The sequence below is a fragment of the Hemibagrus wyckioides genome, linkage group LG07, assembly GCF_019097595.1.
Source record: "Hemibagrus wyckioides isolate EC202008001 linkage group LG07, SWU_Hwy_1.0, whole genome shotgun sequence".
NCBI lineage: Eukaryota > Metazoa > Chordata > Actinopteri > Siluriformes > Bagridae > Hemibagrus > Hemibagrus wyckioides.
The window spans coordinates 27,910,861-27,934,900 of record NC_080716.1 but is presented as its reverse complement, the minus strand read 5'-3'; the positions used below and the strand labels follow the sequence as shown (position 1 = coordinate 27,934,900).

At 39.9% G+C, this 24,040-nt stretch overlaps 1 protein-coding gene across 1 annotated transcript in view; it reads right to left on the bottom strand.

Moving 5' to 3' along the window:
• Positions 1-24,040, bottom strand: part of adcy1b (adenylate cyclase 1b) — a 74,540-nt gene that overhangs the window by 33,939 nt on the left and 16,561 nt on the right. The window contains exons 4-5 of the mRNA XM_058393975.1: positions 19,960-20,071; positions 161-288 (exon numbers count right to left, since the gene is read on the bottom strand). Of these exons, the coding sequence (XP_058249958.1) occupies positions 161-288; positions 19,960-20,071 (240 nt within the window). The remainder of the gene's footprint in view (positions 1-160; positions 289-19,959; positions 20,072-24,040) is intronic.

Here is a 24,040-nt window from a genome sequence, read left to right as displayed (position 1 = left end):
AAATATCCACAAATAATCATTTTCCTCATCCAAACCTTTCCTAAAATCTTCATATAAGCCTGTCAAGTTTAATACTCAGCTCAATGGTGAAGCAATACGTGTGTGTGTGTGTGTGTGTGTGTGTGAGAGAGCAGGAATCAAGCAGACAAAGTCGACTCACGTGATGGTGTCGATCATATCGAGCCCCATCTCCACGCAGCAGTGGGCGTGGTCAGTTTTGGGCTGCGTCAGTCCTGACACGCAGTAGTAACAGTCACCCAGGATCTTAATGCGCCGGCAGTGGTTCTCCTGTCCATCACAGACGGGGCCAGAGAAAAGCATTAATGGTCTTTGTGCTTCACTTTTAACAAACTTTAACTGATCACAAAGTCCTGAAATTAGACTTTTTTTTAAAAAAAGAAGACACTTCTGATTAAAAATGTTTGCACTTTAAATGTTTCATGTATAAATTATGACAAAATAAAGAGGAAAAAAACTCTTCAGTGCTGTGGAAGGTATTTATCTGGCTCCAAATTTATTTATTTATTAATGTAGCCTCTCAGCAAATAGTGTATTTATTTATTTATTTATTTATTTATTTATTTATTTATCTATCTATCTATCTTCTCAGCAAATAGTGTATTTATTTATTTATTTATTTATTTACAATATAAATTCTTCAAACATAAATATTTCTTCATCCATTTGTTAGTTTGGGTATTTATTTATTTAATCATTTTTTGTTTTATTCATATTTGTTTTTTTTTGTCTATTTATTTGCCTTTGTTTGTTTGTTTATAATTATAACATGCTTCAGACAAATATTTCTTTGTTTGTTTTTTTTCTGTCTATTTATTTGTTTTGCATTTGTCTGTTTGTTTATATTTATTTATAATACATACTTCAAACACAAATATTTCTTAATTTTTCCTGTCTATTTATTTGTTTTGTATTTGTTTGTTTGTTTATATCTTCTCATGACACAATTTGTTAACTTGTAACAAATTTTTGTTTGTCTGCTTGCTTGTTTATTTATTTTTGCTCTTCTATTTATTTGTTTTGTATTAGTTTGTTTGTTTATATTTATTTATAATACATGCTTCAAACATTGTTTGTTTGTTTCTGCTTCTTTGTATTGTGTGTTTTATATTTTTTTTGGAAATTTACCCTTCAAACAAAACTTCCTGCACAGACGATACTGTAAACTGTTTTCAGTTAAGTGTCTAAAGCTGACCAGATTCTGAAGCTTGTGGTCAGAGAAGTAAAACCCTCAGTAGCCCATGAGCTAAGTGAGGCTAGTAAGCGTCCTCACTTCCTGTGTTTCTTCCTGTCAGACGTAAAGCCAGGTGAGAAATTAAAGGAAAAACAGGAAGCTCTGGTTAGATGTTACGTTTTTTTTTTTCCTAACAAATCTCCTTCGATGATGTAACTGTTCTATGCAGAGAGGCGGAGTCTCTTCTAGGCTGACTCCGCCCTCTTCCCCTCTCACAGGGAGTCGTATTACCTGAAACACCATGATACATGAAGTGTTTTATTCCTTACTCATACATCATACTTGATATATTATTTGACTCGTTTTTCGAACAACTCCTGTTGAAATGTGTTTCTCCGAATGTGTGTAACGACTCATCACAAACACACACACACACACACACACACGGTGGTTTTGGGGGTTTTAATAGAGTGAGGCTTTAAAACCGTAAATCTAAACACGCCTCTGCACTAACGTTATTGACTGCTACACATCTCTCCAGGTTACAAGCTATTGAAGGGCAGCGTCAATGACAAAACACACACACACTCACACACACACACACACACAGAGGGGCTAAACTGGGTTAGTTAATGGCCTCATTCAATTTCCAGTGCTACTGTGTGTGTGTGTGTGTGTGTGCATGAGTGTGAGCGTTCATGGGCTTAGAGTGTCAAGAGCTCACAATCTCATCAACATGCTCGCTGTTGTCCCACACACAGGCCTTCTTTGCGGATTCACACAACAGTGTGTGTGTGTGTGTTTGTGTGTGTTAGAGGTGGGCAAGTTGAACTTTCCATGAAATTGAATTAGCGTCATAGATGCAATCAAACATGAGATTTTTTTTCATGCCTCCAATCAGATGCTCTCTGTACATTTGCTGCATATTTTACACCACGTTAGAAACACGTGAAGGTCGACTTCCTGTCCTGAAATCAGACGTCTGAACCAAACACGTGAAAATTCGTAAGGATTTAGTGATTCTTCTTTCAAACCCTCCCAAGTTCCAAACCCTCAAAGACTCATCACAGGCTGCTGGTGTGTGTGTGCGTGTGTGTGCGTGTGTGTGTGTGTGAGAGAGAGAGAGAGAGAGAGAGAGAGAGACATGGTGAGCATTTGGAGGAACATTACTGAGTGTGTGTGATTTGCCCAGAAATTTATGGAAGTAAAGAAAAAAAAAAAAATATATATATATATATATATATATATTTAAATGAGTTAAATTAAATAAAATTGAGTAAATGAGTAAAATTATTTTTTATTTTCACACATTCAAAATCGAAAAATTCGGTCATTCAGTTAAAATTAGTTCACAAAATTTTTGATATGAATGTCGGTTAATTTTTTAAAATTTAGCAAAAAACCCCCATTTTTTAACATAAAAAAAAGATTTTTATTCTGCAAATTTCTGAACATAAAATGGCGTAAAAAAATGAAGTAAAATATTTGAATGCTGTGAATGCTTTGATGTTTTAATTCCTTTTTTATCAAGAATTCATGCTATCAAGATACTGCTTTTTCATTTCTACACACTTTTATTTTGATCTGAAAGTACGGTCTTCTCCATTGGTGTGAAATAAATCAGAAAAAGGAACCAATCCGAGTCGGAGTTTGTTTAAGTCCTCCAGAACCTCTTCAGACTCTGGCTGGTGTTTCAGATCCTCGGCTCCTTGACATTCAGGAGGAAGTGTGATGTATCTGGAAGGTTATTGGCTGACGTGGAGCTTCACTTCCTGTCTCCAAGCTGCTTTCAGACTGAACTGGCAGCTGGACAGAGAGCTAGACGCTGGAGGCTGGTCAAAGCGCTGAGGACTTCCTGATTTCTGAAGATGTTTCTGAAGGATCTCTAGCATTCTCCGGATCCAGATGGTGGTTCTGCTTGTCACTGGTCAGCGGAACCGCTGAACAAACCAGCTGTGTGTCCACTCTGCTATTCTGAGGAGTTTTGTCTGATTATCTGATTCAGTGCACACATGATATCCCATAATTCTCTGCAGCAGCTGAGGGATAAACACTGCTGTAACTTCTTTAGTAAATAATCGAGAAGATATTCTGTGTATCACACACTGAGGATGAGATCGGATCTGTAACATGATGAAGAGTTGTGGGATTTATTTCTCTTTTTCCTGATGAAAGATACATGATTCGTGGTGTGTGCGTGTGTGTGTGTGTGTCTAAGTGACATGGTGAGCTCTGATGTATACTGAATTTAGTGTGCAACAAATGTGTGTGTGTGTGTATTTGTGTGTGCTGCAATGTATTAAGAATTAAGTGTGTAACTAATGTGTGTGTGTGTGTGTGTGACATGGTGAGCATTGGGAGAAACTATACTAAGAAACATCAGTGTGTGTGTGTGTGTAGCATGTGTAAGTGTGTAACTAATGTGTGTGTGTGTGCTCTGATGTATACTGAATTTAGTGTGCAACTAAATTCTAAGTAGTGTCTAAGTAGTAAGAACACAGCACAGTGAAATTCTTTTCTTCACATATCCCATCCTTGGAGGTTGGGGTCAGAGCGCAGGGCCGGCCATGATACAGCGCCCCTGGAGCAGGGAGGGTTGGGGGCCTTGCTCAAGGGCCCAACAGCAGCAGCTTGGTGGTGCTGGGGCTTGTACCCCCGATCTTCCGGTCAACAACCCAGAGCCTTAACTACTTGAGCTACCACTGCCCCCTGTGTGGTGTGTGTGTGTGTGTGTGTGTGTGTGTGTGTGTGAGAGAGAGAAAAACATTACCAGGAAACATTAGTGTGTGTGATTTGTACAGAAATAAACGAAAATCAAAATCCACGTGATCCATTTCCGCTGTAAAAATCACAAGTGGATCAGATTTCAGAGTAATAACTGAACTAACACCCAGCAGTGCAGCAGAAACACAGCGCTAATCATCACCGACAGTCTGAGCAGAAAACATCATCACAATCTCCCTGCTTTAACCTCAACACCTGTGAGTGGACTCGGGTGTGTTAGAGCGTGGAAACCGCTCCAGTGTTCCAGATGTGCTTCACTGCTGGAACTGACCTGGTCAAGTGTGTCAACTGTTTAGTCACACTCCACTACGACTGGAAGATTTCACGCCTTTCGTTTCGTAACGTCCGGTTCATGACACCAACATTCACATGTATTAAAGATTTGAAACCTACGCTGTCATAAAAATAGGTATAGCACAAGGCACAAGGTGTAAAAACTCTCACTTACAGCACCATCAAGGCAGTGACAACATGTATTTGAAGCTGATTTTGTGTCATTTAGCGTTAAATTGGAGTTGACAGAATTGATAAAAGCTACATTATAAGCTACGCTAATAATAACAATAAGACATTTCCATAGTGTAAGATACTCTGGACACTAAACCATGGCAGTAATCAACTTTTCTAACATTAACAAAACAACAAAAATCAACAAAGAAATTATTTTTATATAGGTTTCTCTCTTACTATACCAATGATCAGGTTGTGTAAGGAGAGAGTTAAACAAAATGTCATGCATGAATGTATTTACGAGCCAAACTCAAGCACAAAGGTTGTAATTACGAGTGGGAGTTTGGAACTCTGAGCTCAGAGTTTCCTGGGATTGGGGGCGTGTCAGTCAGAAAACATGTACTGCAGTACATGTACTGTACTGCAGCCGAAGGTAAATCTGATGAATCTGAACGTTTTCTTGTCTGAGAATTCAGTTACGTGTTCGGTTCATGAGGCAAGATACAGAGACGAGCCGCCTGATATCGATCGTGATGACATGATTATGATGGAACATGGACACATTGATTACAAAAAGTAAAACACACCTGAAGTAGAGTCCAAAAACCTCACTGTATTCTCGGCCTTTAATTAAGAGAACGTTCACCTCTGTCACACTCCGAACTCGACGTCGTAATTACGACTTACTGACTCGTAATTACGACTTCCCGGCAGAACACAGAGACAGATCAGTGGAGTGAAGAGGCAGTGAGTTAACGTCGATGATTGTAATTAAACTAAAGACTCATAATTCTAGCAACTTCTTCAATAATTCTTTAACGTTAACTTCTCAGGCAGGTTATTTTTTTTTCCAGATCAGGTACAAAATTTAAAGGTAAAATTTTGATGTAAAATGGTGGAAATTAATTTTAAGCTCTAGTTAAAAAAAATACCTCAACACATATACATAGAGAATTTATCTGTTTTTGCAGAAACCACGGATTTCAAGAGCAACTAAAGATCCACCAAGTGACTAGAAAGAGACTGTGAGAGGAAGTGTGTGTGTGTGTGTTAGTCCCAGATGTCCAAGCAGTCATTAATCTCAATTACCCCCTGCTGTGTGAGCCAGTCGTCCAGGAACAACACTCAAACGCATTACAGTGTGTGAGAGACAGAAGAGACACAAATGCAACAAAGGTATATCCATATCTCACACATCCAAGATTTTTCTTTTTACCTCATATATAGTTGATTTATATAAATCGATCTTTAAACTGAGACACCTTGTTAATGTGGTGGCGGAACTGTACATACACACCCGAGGAGTCGCTTTAGCACTGAACTTGTTATAAGCTAACGTCTGATGAAATATACGTGTGTGTAGAACCTTCGAAAAATGAGTGGTGCATTATTTTAAGGGGGGAAAAAATGCTGACTATTTGTAAAAAGTTGCTGGCCAAATCTAGCTAGGTACTTAGCTTAGTAGTGTTAGCCAGGCTACAAGCTAGGCTTTAAATTGTGCATTCATGGACACTATTACCCATAATTCCTGGCGTAAGGGAGGAGGTGTTTTGTGACTGAGAGCTTTGCGTGATTTTAGACGCATTTTAGAGAAAAATATCAAATCAAGAGAACAGTAAAATACGAGTAAATTATAGTATTAATGATATGAGGGAAGAAAAGTAAAGAAAAAGACTACCAAGTAACTGTACAGTTCTGCTACACTCCCAAAAGTAGGAAACACAAAAAAGAGGACATACTTTTAGTGCATAGTGTAAATGAGCAAACTGGGACACAGCAAGAGAGTTAAAATTTATGCAAAGACAAAAAGATACAAAGACACACACACACACATTTCAGCATTAAGTCTGAAGCAGTAATCTGCTTTAAGCTGCACCGCTGGGCTCTGCTTGCTGTCACCTGTGGATTTAAAAATGTTTCACCCTCAAAAAAAGGGATGCAAATAATTAAAAAAGGAGCAGCAATGAATATAATTCTCCCCCCAAGATTTGGTCATTTGCATCTAAATACATTTCATGCTGCCTTTAGAAACACTAATTCACTGAGGGAGTTTTGTCCAGGTTTAACTAAGTGCTTTTCATTTCTCAACCCCAAGCTGGAGACACTGAAATGACACTAAATGAGTTGAGAAATTTGTGCTAGTGTAAGCAGCGAGGCAGCAGGGCTTCTCTCAATCAGCAATCAACACTATGGACTGACACAGAGCTCTCCAAATGTAATTACTCTGTATAAACAGCTTCTCGCTCCACACACAAACAGACAGAATGACTAAATATGTAGCATTTAGTTCTCAGTTCCTGATTAATCAGAAAGTTGTTTTTCTATCAAAGCAGAGCAGCCAGAAATAATAGGCTTTTGAGCAATGTATTAGCTTTAATATGTGATCTTTTGTGTGATAATATCTTATATAGACATGGTTGGTGGGGAAGGAGGAGACAGTGGGGATGCTGGGAACAGTGGTGATGGTGGGGACAGTAGGGACTTTGGGGATGCTGGGAACAGTGGTGATGGTGGGGACAGTAGGGACTTTGGGGATGCTGGGAACAGTGGTGATGGTGGGGACAGTAGGGACTTTGGGGATGCTGGGAACAGTGGTGATGGTGGGGACAGTAGGGACTTTGGGGATGCTGGGAACAGTGGTGATGGTGGGGACAATAGGGACTTTGGGGATGCTGGGAACAGTGGTGATGGTGGGGACAGTTGGGACTTTGGGGATGCTGGGAACAGTGGTGATGGTGGGGACAGTAGGGACTTTGGGGATGCTGGGAACAGTGGTGATGGTGGGGACAATAGGGACTTTGGGGATGCTGGAAACAGTGGTGATGGTGGGGACAGTAGGGACTTTGGGGATGCTGGGAACAGTGGTGATGATAGGGACACTAGGGACTTTGGGGATGCTGGGAATAGTGGGGACATTGGAGATGATGGGTATTCTGGGAATGGTGGGAAGAGTGGGGATGGTGGGGACATTGCAGATAATGGGGATGCTGGGAATAGTGGGGACAGTAGGGACAAGCGAGATGGTGGGGATGGTGGGGACAGTAGGGACTTTGGGGATGCTGGGAGCAGTAGGGACAGTAGAGATGTTGGGGATGCTGTGGGGACAGTAGGGACAATGGAGATGGTAGGGATGGTGGGGATGGTGGAGACAGTAGGGACTTTTGGGATGCTGGAATAGTGGGGACAGTAGGGACAATGGAAATGGTGGGGACAGTAGGGACAGTATGGACTTTGGGGATGCTGGGAACATTGGGGATGGTGGCAACAGTAGGGACTTTGAGGATGCTGGGAACAGTGGGGGTATGCTGTAAGATTATGATGTTTATATGGCGTTTATGTAAGGCAATAGTTATTAAACACTTATGAAAGGAGTCTCCAGTGTCAGTACTTTGTACCAGTCAGAGGTAAAGTCACAGGAAGGTCTGAGAATGGACGAAGTCGTCCATTCTCAGTCGTCGTTTTGATGTTAACAAACAACAATATCTTTCTTTATAAACTTCTAAAGAAACTTAAAGATGGACTGTTTATAGCTGCTATGATGAAATGATTACAGGAACTTGTTATGTGGATATTTCATATCATTAAGTGTAACTCTGACCAGATAAATGTTAAACTTGTCTTTATTTAATGAATGAAAATAATAATAATTGACAAATTGTTGTGGTATATGGACATCAAATTGTAGTTGAGGACATCAGATTTCTTGTGTTTTGGTGGCTTTCCAAATGTTCCTTCACCACCTGCTTTAGATTTATGCCAGTATTAGCACTTGCACTAATGGAAGCTGAATGGCTAATCAGAAACAACAACACAAACCAAAATATATTGCGCCTGAAATTCCACTGATTGTCTTGCCAGAAGCGTAAAAAGCTCATATGCTGCACACACAGAAATGATTCTAATTGGTGGGTTGTGGATGCCAATCGCATCAAAAAGAAGGCAGCTTACTAGCTTGGTGGAGATGGGAAACGTCTGAGGGATTTGTTTGCCTCAGGAAGTGAAACAGTGTGGAAACAAACGACTGGAGAGTGACAGAAAAGACGTAATTACCTGAAGGATAAGGAATTAACTGGTCAGGCAAAGACAGCTCTAAAATTTTGAGGCAAAACGGATAAAATGTATAAAACCCTTATACTAACTAAATAACTAACCTCTCAGACATAAAGAAGCTGCCTCCATTAATCCACCCTCTCTCTGCCATCTTTTCCACATGAATTCTCAGGCTTTTTCTGTTTCTGTTCTGTTCATTAAGTAGTGAAATTTAGGAAATGCATGGTGAGATTTTTTTTTTAGCTTTCTCTAACGCTAAAGCCTCATTTGGGACCTGATGCAATAGCACCACAGCTGCTCTAGCATGAACTCAGATAGCATGATAAATGGATATATTCTGTGTATTTCATAATCTAAACAATAGAAAGTTAAAGAAAGTTCAGTAAAAAATGGTTGCCGTGCCTTAACTCTGGCCAATTATTAATCTTCGATGCTTCACTTTTTGTTTCGTTTCTTTCTGCTGTCTTTATTGCCTTACCAGAACCACCCTGACCAGATGTCTGGTCATTTTTACCACCTGTTTCTGTTATTGTTAGCCTCTTGTTTAATAAACTGGGTTATTACATTTACATCATTCGCAGGTACCCTTATACAGAGTTAATTATAAATGGGTCTAGGAATAGCATAAAGCTAGCCCTATTACAGAGGTGTTAATATGAAGGATAGTGCAGCAAATGAAATGTAAATGAAATCCAGACCACAGAGTCAGCCATTATACAGTGCCCCTGGAGAAGAGAGGGTTAAGGACCTTTATCAAGTGGCAGCTTGGCTGTTCTGGGGTTCGAGTCCCTAATCCTCTGATCAACAATCCAGAGCTTTAACTTATTTGAGTCAGCACTGCTCCAGGGAGATGCTAAGCTGAGTGTCATCAGCATAGCAGTGCTATGGAAGCCATGTAACAATGTATCCTCATATCCATAAAAATGTGAGGAGCTAAAATAAAAATAGAACAGAAGAGGATCTAGAACAGAGCCTTGTGGGACTCCAGTGGTGAGACTGCATGGAGCAGATGTAGATCTTTTCTGTCACTTTTATGACCAACACTCCAGTCAGAAAGCAATCCACGTCCACTCTGGGCCTGAGCTTAAAGACATGAAGATGAACAAGAGAGTCTCGTGACTCTGATTTATTACCCAATGGAGCTTAACGACCACAAGGGCAAATTTCTGTGGAGTTTGCCACCTTGGAGCCAGACTGATTAGCATCATTCTGGGTGAGAAACAGAGACAGCTAACTGAAAGTGAGGAGTTGAAAGTTGCCGATGTCTTGCTGTCTCGAAGGCAGTTAGTACTGGACCAGATGTTATAGAATCATTCACAATGTGAATGATCATGGGGAGGAGGTCTTTAGAGATACTTTGCTGCACTGTGGATGGAATCTGGTAATGACACAAGAGGCAAATTGGGTAATGACACAGGGGATGAGTGACATGGGTACACGAATTGGGTAATAACACAAAGACAAAAAAGCCAGTCACTCTGAAAAAAAAAGAAAAAAAAGGAAAAAGAAGAAGAAGAAAAATAAATAAATAAAATAAAATATATATATATATATATATATATATATATATATATATATATATGTAAATGACAATCAAAGATAAATATGAATAAGCAAGCAAGAAAGAAAGACAGGATCAGGGCAGAGACACATAGAAAAATAATGTGAGAGACATAATATAGAGATAGAGAGACATCACAAGAAAGACTCCGGAAATGAAGAAATTATAACAATAAGAATGACAATCAAAAATAGATAACAAATAAGCAAAAGCAAGAAATAAAGGACAGGGTCCAGGCAGTGACACAGAAAAAATAATGATGACAAAGAAAAACAAAGGGGAAAAAAAAGAGCAAGAAAAAGTGAGCCTGAGAAAGATGAGGGCTGAGAAAGAGAGAGTGTGTGAGAATGAGAGTGGGCTTTGCTTGGCAGAGATGAAGATGTGATTAGGAGGACCGCGTGTTCCTGGCACACTTTCTCAAGCCTGTCCTCATCAACCAGGTGGCCTGCATCTTGCCCACACACTTTCCCACCCTCTCACCAGCCATGTGTGACTGACTGGACACACAAGTTTGTCTAGAGAAATCCAGAGAGAAAACAAGACTAACTAGATAACTGGCTAACACTGTAACTCCCCATATAACTAATGCCATGAGCAGGTCCTGTGAAACCTTACGGCCTTCTGATCTACAAAGACGGTAGAATATATTTATGGTGTTACATAGAGTCCCTGGAGGACTACAGGTAAGGCTTTGGTGATCTCACCTTTCCTGACCGGGGAAACAATCACAGCCATTTGGCTTGCACAAGACAGAGCACTTCCAAAACTGGAGGAAGTGGTAGTTTAGTGGTTAAAAATTGTGGACTACTGATCAGAAAATTGTAAGTTCCAATCCCACCAAATTGCCACTGGTGAGCTCTTGAGCAAGGCCCTTAATAGTCACGTCACTTTGGAAAAGGGCATCTGCCAAATGGCATAGAGAACTTGGGGACAGTTATGACAGGAAGGGCATCTGGCAACACCAAACAAATAGGTGACCCTTAATAGGAGCAGCTGAAAGGAGATGACAAAGGTATTGATGGTGTCACAAGTAAAGTTTATATATTTAAGTTCAATCTGATTTGTAGAAAATGTTTCCCACAACCCTGCCTACAGAGTTCTACTTCTGAAATCCCCCGGTGGGACGGACAAAAAGAGTCATCAGCAAGGATTTCACGGTTACACAATACAGAGGAAACATGAAGGAAGCCTAGAAAAGCTGTACATCTAATCATATTCAAAATGTGTTCAGGTGCAGAGCTCTGGTCAGTTTCCGTTTTAGAAACTGGGGCTGACACATTTAAGAACTCATAGGAGAGTACTCAGCCCAGAATTACCACAGGTCAACTATATACAGTATGAGGTACTTTAAGACTTTAACTGGGCTAAAAATGGAGAGGCAGTCAGACCAAATGTACTTGTCTTTGACCGATTATATTCCTGCCTGACACTGTTTGTGTATTTTGACTGAACTTTTAGTAATTCCTTCACAATAGGGCTCGGTATTGCATTACACTGCATTTGAGGATCGAGTTGCAGTATCATCTGCATGAGTTATTTGTATCTATTCAATATTTCTATCAAATAATGTGGGTTTGGTGTTTGCTGTTTGCAGTTTTCCCTTGATTTATTACCTGATGAACAGGTATAGTGCAGGGTCAGTCACTTGAAGGTCAAAAGCAAGTCTGTGGTTGTTTTGGGGCCTTTCCAATCAGCCTTCCTGAGTAGTTTAAATCCAAAACAGACGGAAATCCAGACGTAGATTCCTAATTAACAAACCAGGAGTGAGGTTGGCAAAAACAACACAAGGGAGTATGTGGTAGCTTGGGGATGTGCAGGCTTAGTGGTTAAGGTGTTGCACTACTGATTAGATGGTTGTGTGTTCAAATCCCAGGTTCACCAAGTAACCTCTGCTGCAAAATGAGATAAAATGTAAGTCACTCTGGATAAAGGAATCTGCCAATGGGGAATCTAGAGGAAGCTTTTCTAACACAGAGGCCTTCCTCTTCTACGGCTTCTATGGATAGAGATGATATTATTATAATTATAAATGATTAGAATATATAGCCATATAGAGAAGGGACCCAGTGCTAAATGTGTTAAAAGGATACATTCACAATGAAATGTTCAGCATGAGCATACTGTGAATAGAACTCCTGGGATAACCACAGGACAGTTTATTATAATCACAGCGCAGTTGTTAGGAAGTGCAACTCTCTACCATATGTGGGTAATTTTATCCACCTCAGCAAGACATGTGAGTCATAGGCACAGCAGTTGTTGGAAAGTCCAAGTCTCTACGGTATCCAGGTGAGATTTTCTAGAGCAGCAAGAAGGTAAATCACAAGTGCAGACATCTTGGAGATAAAGAAGCAAAAACAGCAGAGGCCAGAGTAGATAAATCAGGGTCAATCAGGGTGATCCAGAGTGTAGGAGAAGACATATAATGTCACAGCAACTGACATCATCCTCAAGCAGCAGGAGTGTATATACAGCTTGACGGGAAGTGAGAACAGGTGGCTAGGTATGATCGGAGTGTACTAGGCATTAACAAGGGTGTATACTGTGATCAGAGTGTAAGCGGGGACTCCGGCAGGTCTAGCCATGACAGAATAATTAAAGGAGAGAGAGCCAGAAGGTAACATAGGCATGAGGGCTCCCTGAGACATCAGTGTCTTTCCACTCTACTATCAACAAACTTGAGTGATCATATGAAAGAGGACGAATTACAACATCAAAACTTCAAAGTTTACCATAAATTTCTATACCCATGAAACCCCAGATCTGCACCTTTTTCTAAGAAAAAAACTCTTGAACAAGCTGCTTGATTGAACAAACATGCTTCTAGCCTAGGAATGAAATATTTGCCTTAAACTAATTAAAAGACTGTTCCATAGCTAGGGGGTTTGAAGGAAAACACTCTGCCCCATGCTTTAGTCCTCATTATTCTTGATATTAATGAAGAACTCGCACCTTGTGATCGAAGCAGAAGTGAAAGATCATAATAATTCAATGGTTCCCTCAGGTACTGCAGTGCCTTACAGATCATTAACAGTATTCGATAATGAATGTGAAGATATATATACAACCAATGTAGCATGGTTAAAAAGGGGGTGGTGGTGGTGGTATGGTCAAACATTCTACTTCAAATAAGGACTCTGGCTGCTGCATCCTGTACTAACTGAAGCTTGTGTATGTGCCTCCTGGAACATCCAGGCAACAAGGCAATACCCAGATGTAATATTAGATAAGCAATATTTCTGAGCTCAACGTGAATATGGTATCTATAGTATTACCAGCTAGTAATGGTATCTATATGCGCTTCGAATGAGAGACTGTAGTAAATAAATAAACAAGCTAAGGTCTGCACATGATGGTCATCAAGAGCTTCTACTTACTTCTAGCTGCCTGTAGTCCATGTAGCAGTACATTTGTCTTGTCATAATTAAGTAGGAAGAAGCTACTTAGCATCCAGGTTGTAATGCTCTTTAAACATTTGGGCAGCATTATTAAGCTAGAGTCTGTCATCTGCTGGCTTTAATGCTTTGATGAAACATATAGCTCTGTGTCATCAGCATATATCCTATTTATAATAACTACTGCACCCCTGTACATAAGTCTTCCACTCCCCTTGTATACAGTGTATACATATATCTTTCATTTTCAGTGTATACATATATCTTTCATAATATATTGTAAATATGCCGCTATGCACTTTTGGTTAGATGCTAACTGCATTTCATTGGCTTTGCACAATGACACTAAAGTTGAATCTAACTTAATCTAACCTAATAGGAGTGGAACCTAGCATCATGTTCATAAATAACAGTATCTATACATAGCATACTGTATATAGGGAAAGGAGAAATGTCCCTAGAACAGTGACTTGTGGAATACCAGGTTACTTTTGTAAAGTCACCACAAACATAAGAGTTGTGCCAGGAAAGAGCTCTTATCCTTCAAAACAAAACAAAAATTGTATAGTTTCTATATAAGACCCTTCTATCTATGATATTAAAACCTGCACTTGGTTTGAACACAATCACAGCAAGGACACACAACCCTGATGTCAGGCAAGTAGTAGGTCATTTACTACTTTAGTCAGCACCATTTCACTCCTGTGATGTGACCTAAATCCTGACTGAAAGATTTAATGTCTGTGATTCATATGCAAATATGAGCTCAGCTGCTCAGCTATAAGCGAGGATCTTGGCAGGTTAGCCTGACAGTTCACTTAGGTTGATGTTTTTAAACCAATGTTTTCTATAACTGCTATTGTAAAATATTGATAAGCCACTGCAAAGGGAAGTGTTTGACTGGTAGAAATTCTCCAAGAAATCATGTATCTGTCAGAGTTACATAATGGATTGTCTAAGATTATATGCACAAGAATCTCTTTTTTTTGTCGTATTCTATTAGGATGCAAAGGTAGGCTGATCTAGAAGATCTAGAGTTGACAAACGATCAGAAGAATAACAGATTAGCCATTTTTATTCTGGTTGGTCTGTTTTAAAATGTGAGTCTTCTCATTAATCAGAATATAAATGTCTCCAAATCTCAAAAGATTGTGGACACCTGATCATCACACCCATATGTGCATTTTGAACATCCCATACTAGATTTAGTCCATCTTGGCTGTTGTAATATCCTCCACTCTTCTGGGAAGGCTTTCCACTAGGCTTTCCACTAGATTTTGGAGTGTGGCTATGGGGATTTGTGTTCATTCAGCCATAAGAGCATTAGTGAGGTCAGGCGTTGTTGTCGGTCAAGGAGGCCTGAGCCGCAGTCTGCATTCCGATTTGTCCCAAAGGTGTTCAGTGGGGTTGAGGTCAGGGCTGTTGGCAGGCTACTCAAGTCCTTCGCTCTAACTTTGTCAAACCATGTCTTCCTAGAGCTGGCTTTGCGTATGGGGCATTATCAAGCTGGAACAATGCTTTCAGCATACAGAGACATTCCATACACAATTTTACACAAGGTTGGTGTATACAGCTGTATCCATGAGAGCTAGCCTCCTTTAATGGTGTCTCTTGGTACATTAAAGCACATTACATCAATTACACCTAGTTTCATTTACAGTAAGTGCTTTTTCGAAGTGCCGTAAGACATCAAATATTCCACAGCTTCAGATCGAAGGTGCTGGATGTGCATTGGATATCATCTAATTTCATGTTGATTAGGTTACTAAAGCAAACTTTGTCAGTGTCTAGCTTGGGGAACACACACTGCTAAGCATCCAAAAAGAAAAAGATTCAGATCCTGGAGAATCCGCATATTTATCCAACATTCTGCTCCTCACACTCAAACGAGCCCAATTCACTGTGCCACTTAAACCACAAGTACTTTTGTGCAGATCGGATTACCGAACCCTGTACTGATCTCGTCATCATCATCCTTGGACTGGAGCCAGATTAATTATATTATTATCAGCATGGCTACAGCTCTGACTAAAGCACTTGTAATCCACCACTTTGCTGCACACACTGTAGAAAAACAATTCCATTAATGTGGTGTCACTGGTTAAGCCTCGACACTGTTCACTGAAAAAGACTAAATACTATTAGATGTGCTTAGTTCCTCTTTGTCTCATTAGATCTATCGGGAGCTGCTGGTTTAAGGGTAGTTTTTTGTGCGGAAATAATGCAGGTTTTCTAAGAACTACCTGCCATTCTGCCATACCAGAGTGCACTGAATTCTCAAATCTGATTGGTCATTGGGTTTTTATCAATGCGCTCATTCTCATCCAAGGGTCTTGTGTGGAAGTGTAGTGACTGCTACAGATGTCACTTGAGGGCATTTGTTTTTAACTCTTCTGAGAAACAGCTTAGCCTAAATGTACAGCCTACTGGAAATGAGTTAAACACAAAGGAAATAATGTACGTTGTGTGTTTGGCTTCATACTAGCAGATTAGCAAAGCAAGCTAACTGTATTAGCTACATACTTTGATCTCTGTTACTTTCTTCCTTATTTCTGCATCAAACTGTAAAAGGTAACCAAAGATGCGAATGGGCAACTTAAGGAACGTCAGACCGCGCATGCAATAGGATTGATCCGAGGTATCGTTGTTTGGATTTGGTGCTTTAATGCGTCATACCTAATTTGCTTAGAATTTTTTTTTTTAAAAAGTCTAAATTCAAATGTGGCTTGTTGCAGAAATTGTCATTCAAAACTCTTATGCACTTATGCTACACAGGGTCACCGGGAACCCAGAGTCTATCCCGGGAACTAAGTACACAAGTTTGGGGACATCCTGGACATGGTGCCACCTCATCACAGGACACGATCACACACACACTCAATCACTACAGACAATTTAAATATGCCAATCAGACTATAACGCATGTCTTCAGACTGGGGGAGGAAACTGGAGAACCCTTGAGGAAACCCCTGAAGCATGAGGATAGCATGCAAACTCCATACACAGGGTGGGGGAAGGAATCCTACCCACAACCTCTGAGGTGTGAGGCAATCATCCTAACCACTAAGCCACCATGCCCCCAAGCAATGTTTATTATTCATTCGTTTCAAATCCAAATCCATGAATCCACAATCTGAGCCGGTCCGATCACTGCCTCGGTCTCTCACCTCCTATTAAAAACACCCATTTCCTGTTAACCCCTTGTTAAATTGTATTTATATTATTTTATTTATATTATATTGTATTTATACCAGTTCCTTAACTGCCTGGGAGGTTTTGCCAATCCAGTGTGAGTATATATGAGTATAATTTTCTTTTTTCTTTTCAAGCTTTGTGCTTCTGTCCTTGCCTGATATTTGACCTCTGCTTATTGTTTACTGACCATGGGTTTTGTCTGCTAATTTGGATTGTTCATAAATGGCTCGCATCCAATTGCATCTCATGACCATTTGCAGGAAGATTTAATGGCAATAATCGAATTTTTTACTCGTCATAATGCCTTTATTTATATATTTATTTATTTTCTTACTTACTTGGGATTTGTTTATTAGTACTCATCAAATTAAACTGAATTAAATTCTACACTGAAATCCACTCAAATAATATCCACCCCTGGAAAAAGGGGTGTATTTATACCAGTTCCTTCTGACTGAGTCATAAATGAACTTTTCTTAACGATTATTTTATTTATTGTTTTCTAAAAATGGGATGATGGGATGAACTTTGTCTACTGAACTTTGTAAGACTTTGGCCCTTTATCGAAATATAACGGTTCAATCCCAGAAGTGTGAAAAGGGAACCTCTTGGAGCTAGTTACACCAAGAATGCTAAGAGCAAGAGCAGCTAAACATGAAAAAAGCCTACGCACAAAACTATATATACCCTCAATACATGCCCTCTATACAGAAAATAAACGGCTCTTGGGGTCAGCTGGCAAGTCGACGGTGTCTCCAATTTCCTTGCACAATGGCACACAAAAAGCAACCCTGTTCCATGTACAAGTGAGAAACACGAGTGTAATTTAAAAGGCGATGAATAAAGCCAAGCGCTTCAAGCGAGCATAAGAAATGCATGACCTTCACTGTAAAGAAATCATTATCTCATAAAACACAAATGAGGAAAGCCTTTATGACTTATAATTATTTCATCACTGGGTCCACACTGCCTAAATAAGTCATGGTTTGTGGTGATGTGAGGACGGTGTAGAGGGTGTTCAGTGAAGGGTCCTTATCCTCCTCTGTAGTCGATAGTTCATCTGAGGTGTAGCAAATCTCATTTCATGCAGATTTAGAAAGCAATCACATTGTGTCTCAAATCTGCTCAACAGTCCACCGTTGTAGATACGTGGACGGATGAGGAAATTGTTACTGCCCGTCATCTCGCGAAACATTTAATAACGTTCAAGGAAACTCGCCCAATCTGTTGAATATAAAACTATTCTCAGACAATTCCATGATGTAAATATATTTACAGCATTGAGCTTCATGCATATTGCAACTGACACACGAATCAGCTTTCATTATTACCTGTTATTTCTGTTTTCCAAATCAGAATGGCTAGCGAAAGACTTCAAGTGCAATTAATTAGCATAATCAGAAACGATCACAGAAATGATCTAAGCCTTTGTTTTGGTAAGTTGTGGTCAATGTTGGCTAGAAAGTGAAACCTACGTAAAGCCAATAATGTCATTTATGTCATTTGTTTTTATTTCGGAGAATCATTAGGCTTGCGGTATTTACCGTCTCATCTAATTGTTGAAAGATGGTCAAAGACTTTAGCTAATTGAGTTAAGCTGGAAGTTGGGACTTCTGGAGAGGAAGGAAATTTGTGCCTGATTAATTGTAAACAATCATTAACAGTGGAATCATCAAATCATGCTTGATTTCCAGGTAAAACCATTTTTAAGGAGAAAAATACATCATCGGAAGCTTTGTAGACAGATAAAATACGTCGCCATCTCAATGAGCAATCTAGCTTACATCATTATTATTATATTTATTTGCTTCTGCTTTTCTAATTATTTTAAGGAGTTCAATTCCTTAGAGATTCCTTCAATACATATATATATATAAAAAACTAGTAGCCTAATTTAAAACACTGTCATGTGACAAGGCACCACATTTTCTACAGGCTTTGTATAACAACCTTCGTTTTTCTCTGACGGCACCCTGGTGCTGATACACACACCTCATGTCCTGGGAAACTTTTTGGGAGTACAGAATTCTGAATTTATGTATTTGTAGTCTGTTGCATCCTTCATGACTGGCCTTAATTGATTATATGGCCATCTATCTATCTATCCATTCATCCATCCATCTATCCGTTCATCCGCCCACCCACCCACCCATCCATCCATCCATCCACACATCCATCCATCTGTCCATCCATCCACACATCCATCTGTCTGTCCCTCCACCCATCCATCCATCCATCCACCCATCCTTCCACCCATCCATCTATACAGTTCTGTCCATCCCACCATCCATCTGTCCACCCACCCATCCATCCATCCATCCATAAATCCGTCCATCCATCCATCTGTCCGTTCATCTATCCATTTTCTATATTGCTTGTCCTACACAGGGTGAAGGAGAACCCTCAATCCCAGGGTACTCAGGGCTCTGGATGAGGTGCCAATCCATCCGCACAAACAATATAGGCAGGCCAATAAACCTACGCCACGTTTTTTCGACTGTATGAGGAAACCAGAGTACTCCGAAACATGGGGTCGGACATGGAAGTGCAGGGAACAGACACGAATCTAACCCCCAACCCTGGTGATGAGAAGCAAAGGTCCCTGTATATTTAGCCAGTGAATACTAATTATAAATGCTGGATTAGGAATCCACTGTTGATCGCTGTGGATTCTTCAGTCTAACACCAAGACGTTTTGTCCTTAATATGGTCAACTACTCAATTCTCCTACACAAACATGGTAAACGAACAGAATTATCTTCCCTGATGGATTGACAGGGTGCCATGGAGGGGAAGGAGTCCAGTGACACACAGGGATCAGTGCTCAGAATCTGATTTGCAACAGGAAACACCTAGGGTTGCAAGGAGATCAGTGCTTGGCCCCCTGAGGTCACCTAAGGATCAGTGCTTGGCCCCCTGGGGTCACACACAGAACAGTGCTTGGCCCTCTTTTCTTCTCAAAGCACATGATTTCTCCATATCCAGTCATTTACTCAGAGAACCTCTCCTTGCAATGCTAGCTATGTAGACTCTCATCATTGAAGCTTCTTTGGTGATTCAGTAGCCCAATACCATACTAAGTCACCGTGTGTTAGTTGTGGACACAGTTATTTATATTGTTGTCTATTATTATTTCACAGGATTTTGACACCTGCGATGCATCACCAAGGAAGGTCGCTTTTCCACTGCAGCACGGCTTTTACAAAACTCTGCCGAACTTTCTCCCACTCTCTGATAAACTTTTTTTTCTGGCACTATCTATCCCGCTGTCACTCTCGCCCATCGAGGTGTTAAACTGCCATGGTGTGAGAGCAAGGTGTGTAATGACTCACTGTGGCGAGCTCGTCGAACTTTCCGAAGAGCTCGTTGAGAAGCTTCACCAACTCCTGAGCCGTGCACTGTGACGCCAGGCTGGTGAAGCCCACGATGTCCGCAAACAGGATGCTGCAGGGACCGAGAGAAAGGAAGAGAGAGAAAAGTGAGAAAAGAGAGTTTTAGCTTCCAGGGCATCAATGCTTAATGTTCACTTTCCTTTTGGAACTGGAGGAATAAGATTACACAGCAGTATTTGCCTTGATGAAATCATGTCTAGTAGTGACATATGTAGTCCAATCATTTCATGCAGATTTTTGTCCATTCATTTCAGTAATGTTCCCTAAAGTCATTTTACCGCAGCACTAAACATTACTTAAATGCTTTATTTTACCTCCATCGTATTTATGTCACGTCACTGCCTTTAAAATCTCTCTAAATCTCATACATCTCTGAACCTACATCTCATACGTCTCGCCTTCTCCATATTTCTTCAATAAATCTTAAAAAGAGGTGAAAGCACCTTTTTGTTGTTGTTGTTGTTGTCGTGCACCAAACATCCAGAATGAATTACTATTGAAATTAATTCTACTATCCATGATTTAAAAGAATATAAAAGAAAAAAGATTCTTTCACTTTAACATGCTATTTCTATGTTACTTTTTATATTATTTAATCATTTGTTTTACATATTTTTATGACATATTTTCTATTTTTCATTCACTGCTGTTATTTTATCACGTTTATTATCTGACCAGCCGCAGACTCTTTAGAACATGAAAGGGAAGTATATGTGGACGTCACAGGAAAGGGTTTCTGAATGACCAAGGAGCTGCTGGATTGTTCATCAGGGATTTTAAATCTACATCCAGATTTCTGTAAAGCTGCTTTATAGAAGCGGCATATCAATAAAATCAAATAAATAAAAACATTTGACTGAAGACTGTAATTTTCTGCGATTATTTTCGAGGATTTCTAGAAAAACCTGAGCAGTACAGTACAGCAGTGGGGGCAGTGGTGGCTCAAGTGGTTAAGGCTCTGGGTCGTTGACCGGAAGATCAGGGGTTCAAGCCCCAGCACCGCCAAGTTGCCACTGTTGGGCCCTTGAGCAAGGCCCTTAACCCTCTCTGCTCCAGGGGCGCCGTATCATGGCTGCATGCGCTCTGACCCCAACCTCCAAGGATGGGATATGCAACGAAAGAATTTCACTGTGCTGTGAAATTGACAATAAAAGGCTGTTTCGTTTCGGTTGGTGAGAGAATGGCTGTTTATAGCTGCTATAACATACAATACGTGAGAACAACTTGTTTTGCAGACGTTCTACAAAATGAGACGAATTAAAATTAATAAATGAAAAAATGGCTGAATGGCATAATCAACTTCAGAGTGGTACCAGTAGCTCTGCTTCAGTGGTTGAGCATTTTCCAGTAACAGCACAACACTCAATGTTTTACTCCTCGCTTATAGTAATAATAAGAATAATAGTAACATGTAGAACTTGCACAGTGTACCCTTCCTGTTATTTTACTCCTTAAACACTTCTGCACACTTCAGAATGTAGCACTACTGATGGAGACACATCAGTAGAACATCACACTTTTCTGTCACAGTAGCAGCAAAAAAAACGTGCTGTGGAACGTGTCATAAACAGATAGAGGTACGGCGCTCTGGGGAAATTGATGTGTAAGTTACAAGGAAGTCGTAGCCCTATATAGTATAGTACAGAATATAAATGTTGCAGTGTGTGTTTGCGTATAAAATCGGGTAAATTTAAACTCTTTATAAGCAGGGTAAATGAATAGGACTATTTTTTCTGATGGACAAGATGTCACAGAAGGAAAGTAGTCCAGTCCACCCGGGGTCACACAGCAATCTGTTTGGAATATGATTTGCAACAGGATACACCTGGGGTCTCTCAGGAATCAGTGCTTGGCCCCCTGAAGTCATTCAAAGATCAGTGCTTGGCCCCCTATGATCCCCCTAGTTTCACTTGAAACTACTATCTAAACGACATCCAACTCATGATCAGATATGACATGATTTTTTTTAGGAATCTGATTTCTTGGAGTTCCATAGGGATCAGTGCTTGGCCCCCTTGCGGTCACCCACAAAGCCAATCCAGCTGCCAGCATGTTTATGGGAAATCTGGACAACCCAGAGGAAACCCACAACGAGGGAGAACAACTGACAAAAGAACATGATCTGAGCTAAAAAAAAAAAAAATTGAGTTCTGGCTAAGCAGCAATGCACACTTTTATGCTAGGTCTATTTATTTATTATTCCTTTTTTCCTAAGCATGATGTCTCCCTTCATAGCCACTCTCTGTTTAAGCTTATAACTGCAACGTGTTAAATACTGACAGTGCATGAAATGTTTTGAAAAAGTTTGCTTAAAATATATATTTTGTTAAATAACAGATGTAGGATTTGTTTGTGGTGGTCATTACTGTAATAATCATGATAAGTAAACCAAAGTTAGGAGAAGTGACCATTTCAACAATCCAAGCTTGGAAATTACAGCGAACTGCTTTACAGTGAACTAGTCCTAGCTCTGTGAAAGTAGTTCTGTAGCACGTAGCCGGACCTGAGCGATGTCTGTTACGTGCACGGTGAGTGTGAAGTGATGTGGCAGTAAAAGCAGTTAGCCGAGAAGAGTGTTCAGATGTCGTGTGGTCTGTGTGTGGGCTGCTTGTCTGAGCAGTGTAACAGAACACTGCATCTTTAGAGGATCCGCTAAATGCCACTCTGTCATAACGCAGATGTCACCATGATTGGGCGCTATAAATTCAATTTGCTGTGAATATTTTAATTGGAGGGCCATCTGTGACAACATGAAGAGGGATAACGTTCCTCCTTCCGAAAGTGTGTGTGTGATCAAAGCTGAGCCTTCATTACAGTAACAAAAAAAAAGTACTGATGAGATTAGACATCGCATGAAATAATATTAAATAAAACAATAACCGTGCTTGTCGTCTCTGATCGGAATCGCTTTGTAGCTAAGACAACGGAGCCTAATCTACAAATAAACCACTTTATGTCGTCCTGTTATAGAGTGTGCACAGTATATATATATATATATATATATATATATATATATATATATATATATATATATATATATATATATATATATATATATATATATATATATATATGCAGTATGTTGATGAGAGTGATGAGAGTTACTGTCACCACACTAACGTTGATTATCTTTATGGTCAGTGTGTTATTACTATTATACTACAGCAGTTTATTATTTATTAAAGAATTGCTCTTTTTATCCAAGTCCTGGTATCACGTACAGAAAAGAAGTTAGAGAATAGCTATAATGTTGTTTAAAATGCACTTATTCTTATATGTTTCTATGGTATTCAGGGACTTGTATAGCAGATGTAGTTTAATGTTGTAAAATGGCGACACTGTTTAACATTTATAAAAGGAGTCTCCAGTGTCAGTGCATACTTTTTCCACACACGTGAGGACAGGACTGTGGTATAAGAAGAAGAAAACACTGTAAGGATGTGCTGTCATAGGAAAACTAGAAGATGGCAACAGTAACAGTTTGTTACATCACTCCATCGGTGATTAATTTCCTATAACACCAAACATTTCAGTCTTAATGTAAACAAGCCCCTCAGCAGTGTCAGCTTTGGACCACAGTGTTGCTGTAAGCTGGATAGTTGTTATTGATGGACTGTTTTTCAACCCAGGATTGTTATTTGTGGTATATAAAGCAAGGATTAGAAACATAACAGGGAACAAAAAAGGAAGACAACAAAAGAAAACAACATTTTCATAATTGAAGTCAAAGGTATAGCCTGAAGTGAAATTTGTTCAGAATTGTCACTTCCTGTCTGCTTACAGTAAAACACAATGCTATTGCAAAGTTTTTGAAGATGGTGCAGTGGCAGGAAAATCCCTAGATCCATCCATCCATCCATCCATTTTCTGTAGTGCATATCCTACACCCAGGAGCCCCGGGGGAGAACGCATGTGATCCCCTGTGTACCAGCCCATCTCGGGGTGCAATCAAACAAAGACAATTTAGAGATGCCAATCAGTGCATGTCTTTGGAATGGGCTAGGAAAGCGGAGTACCTGGA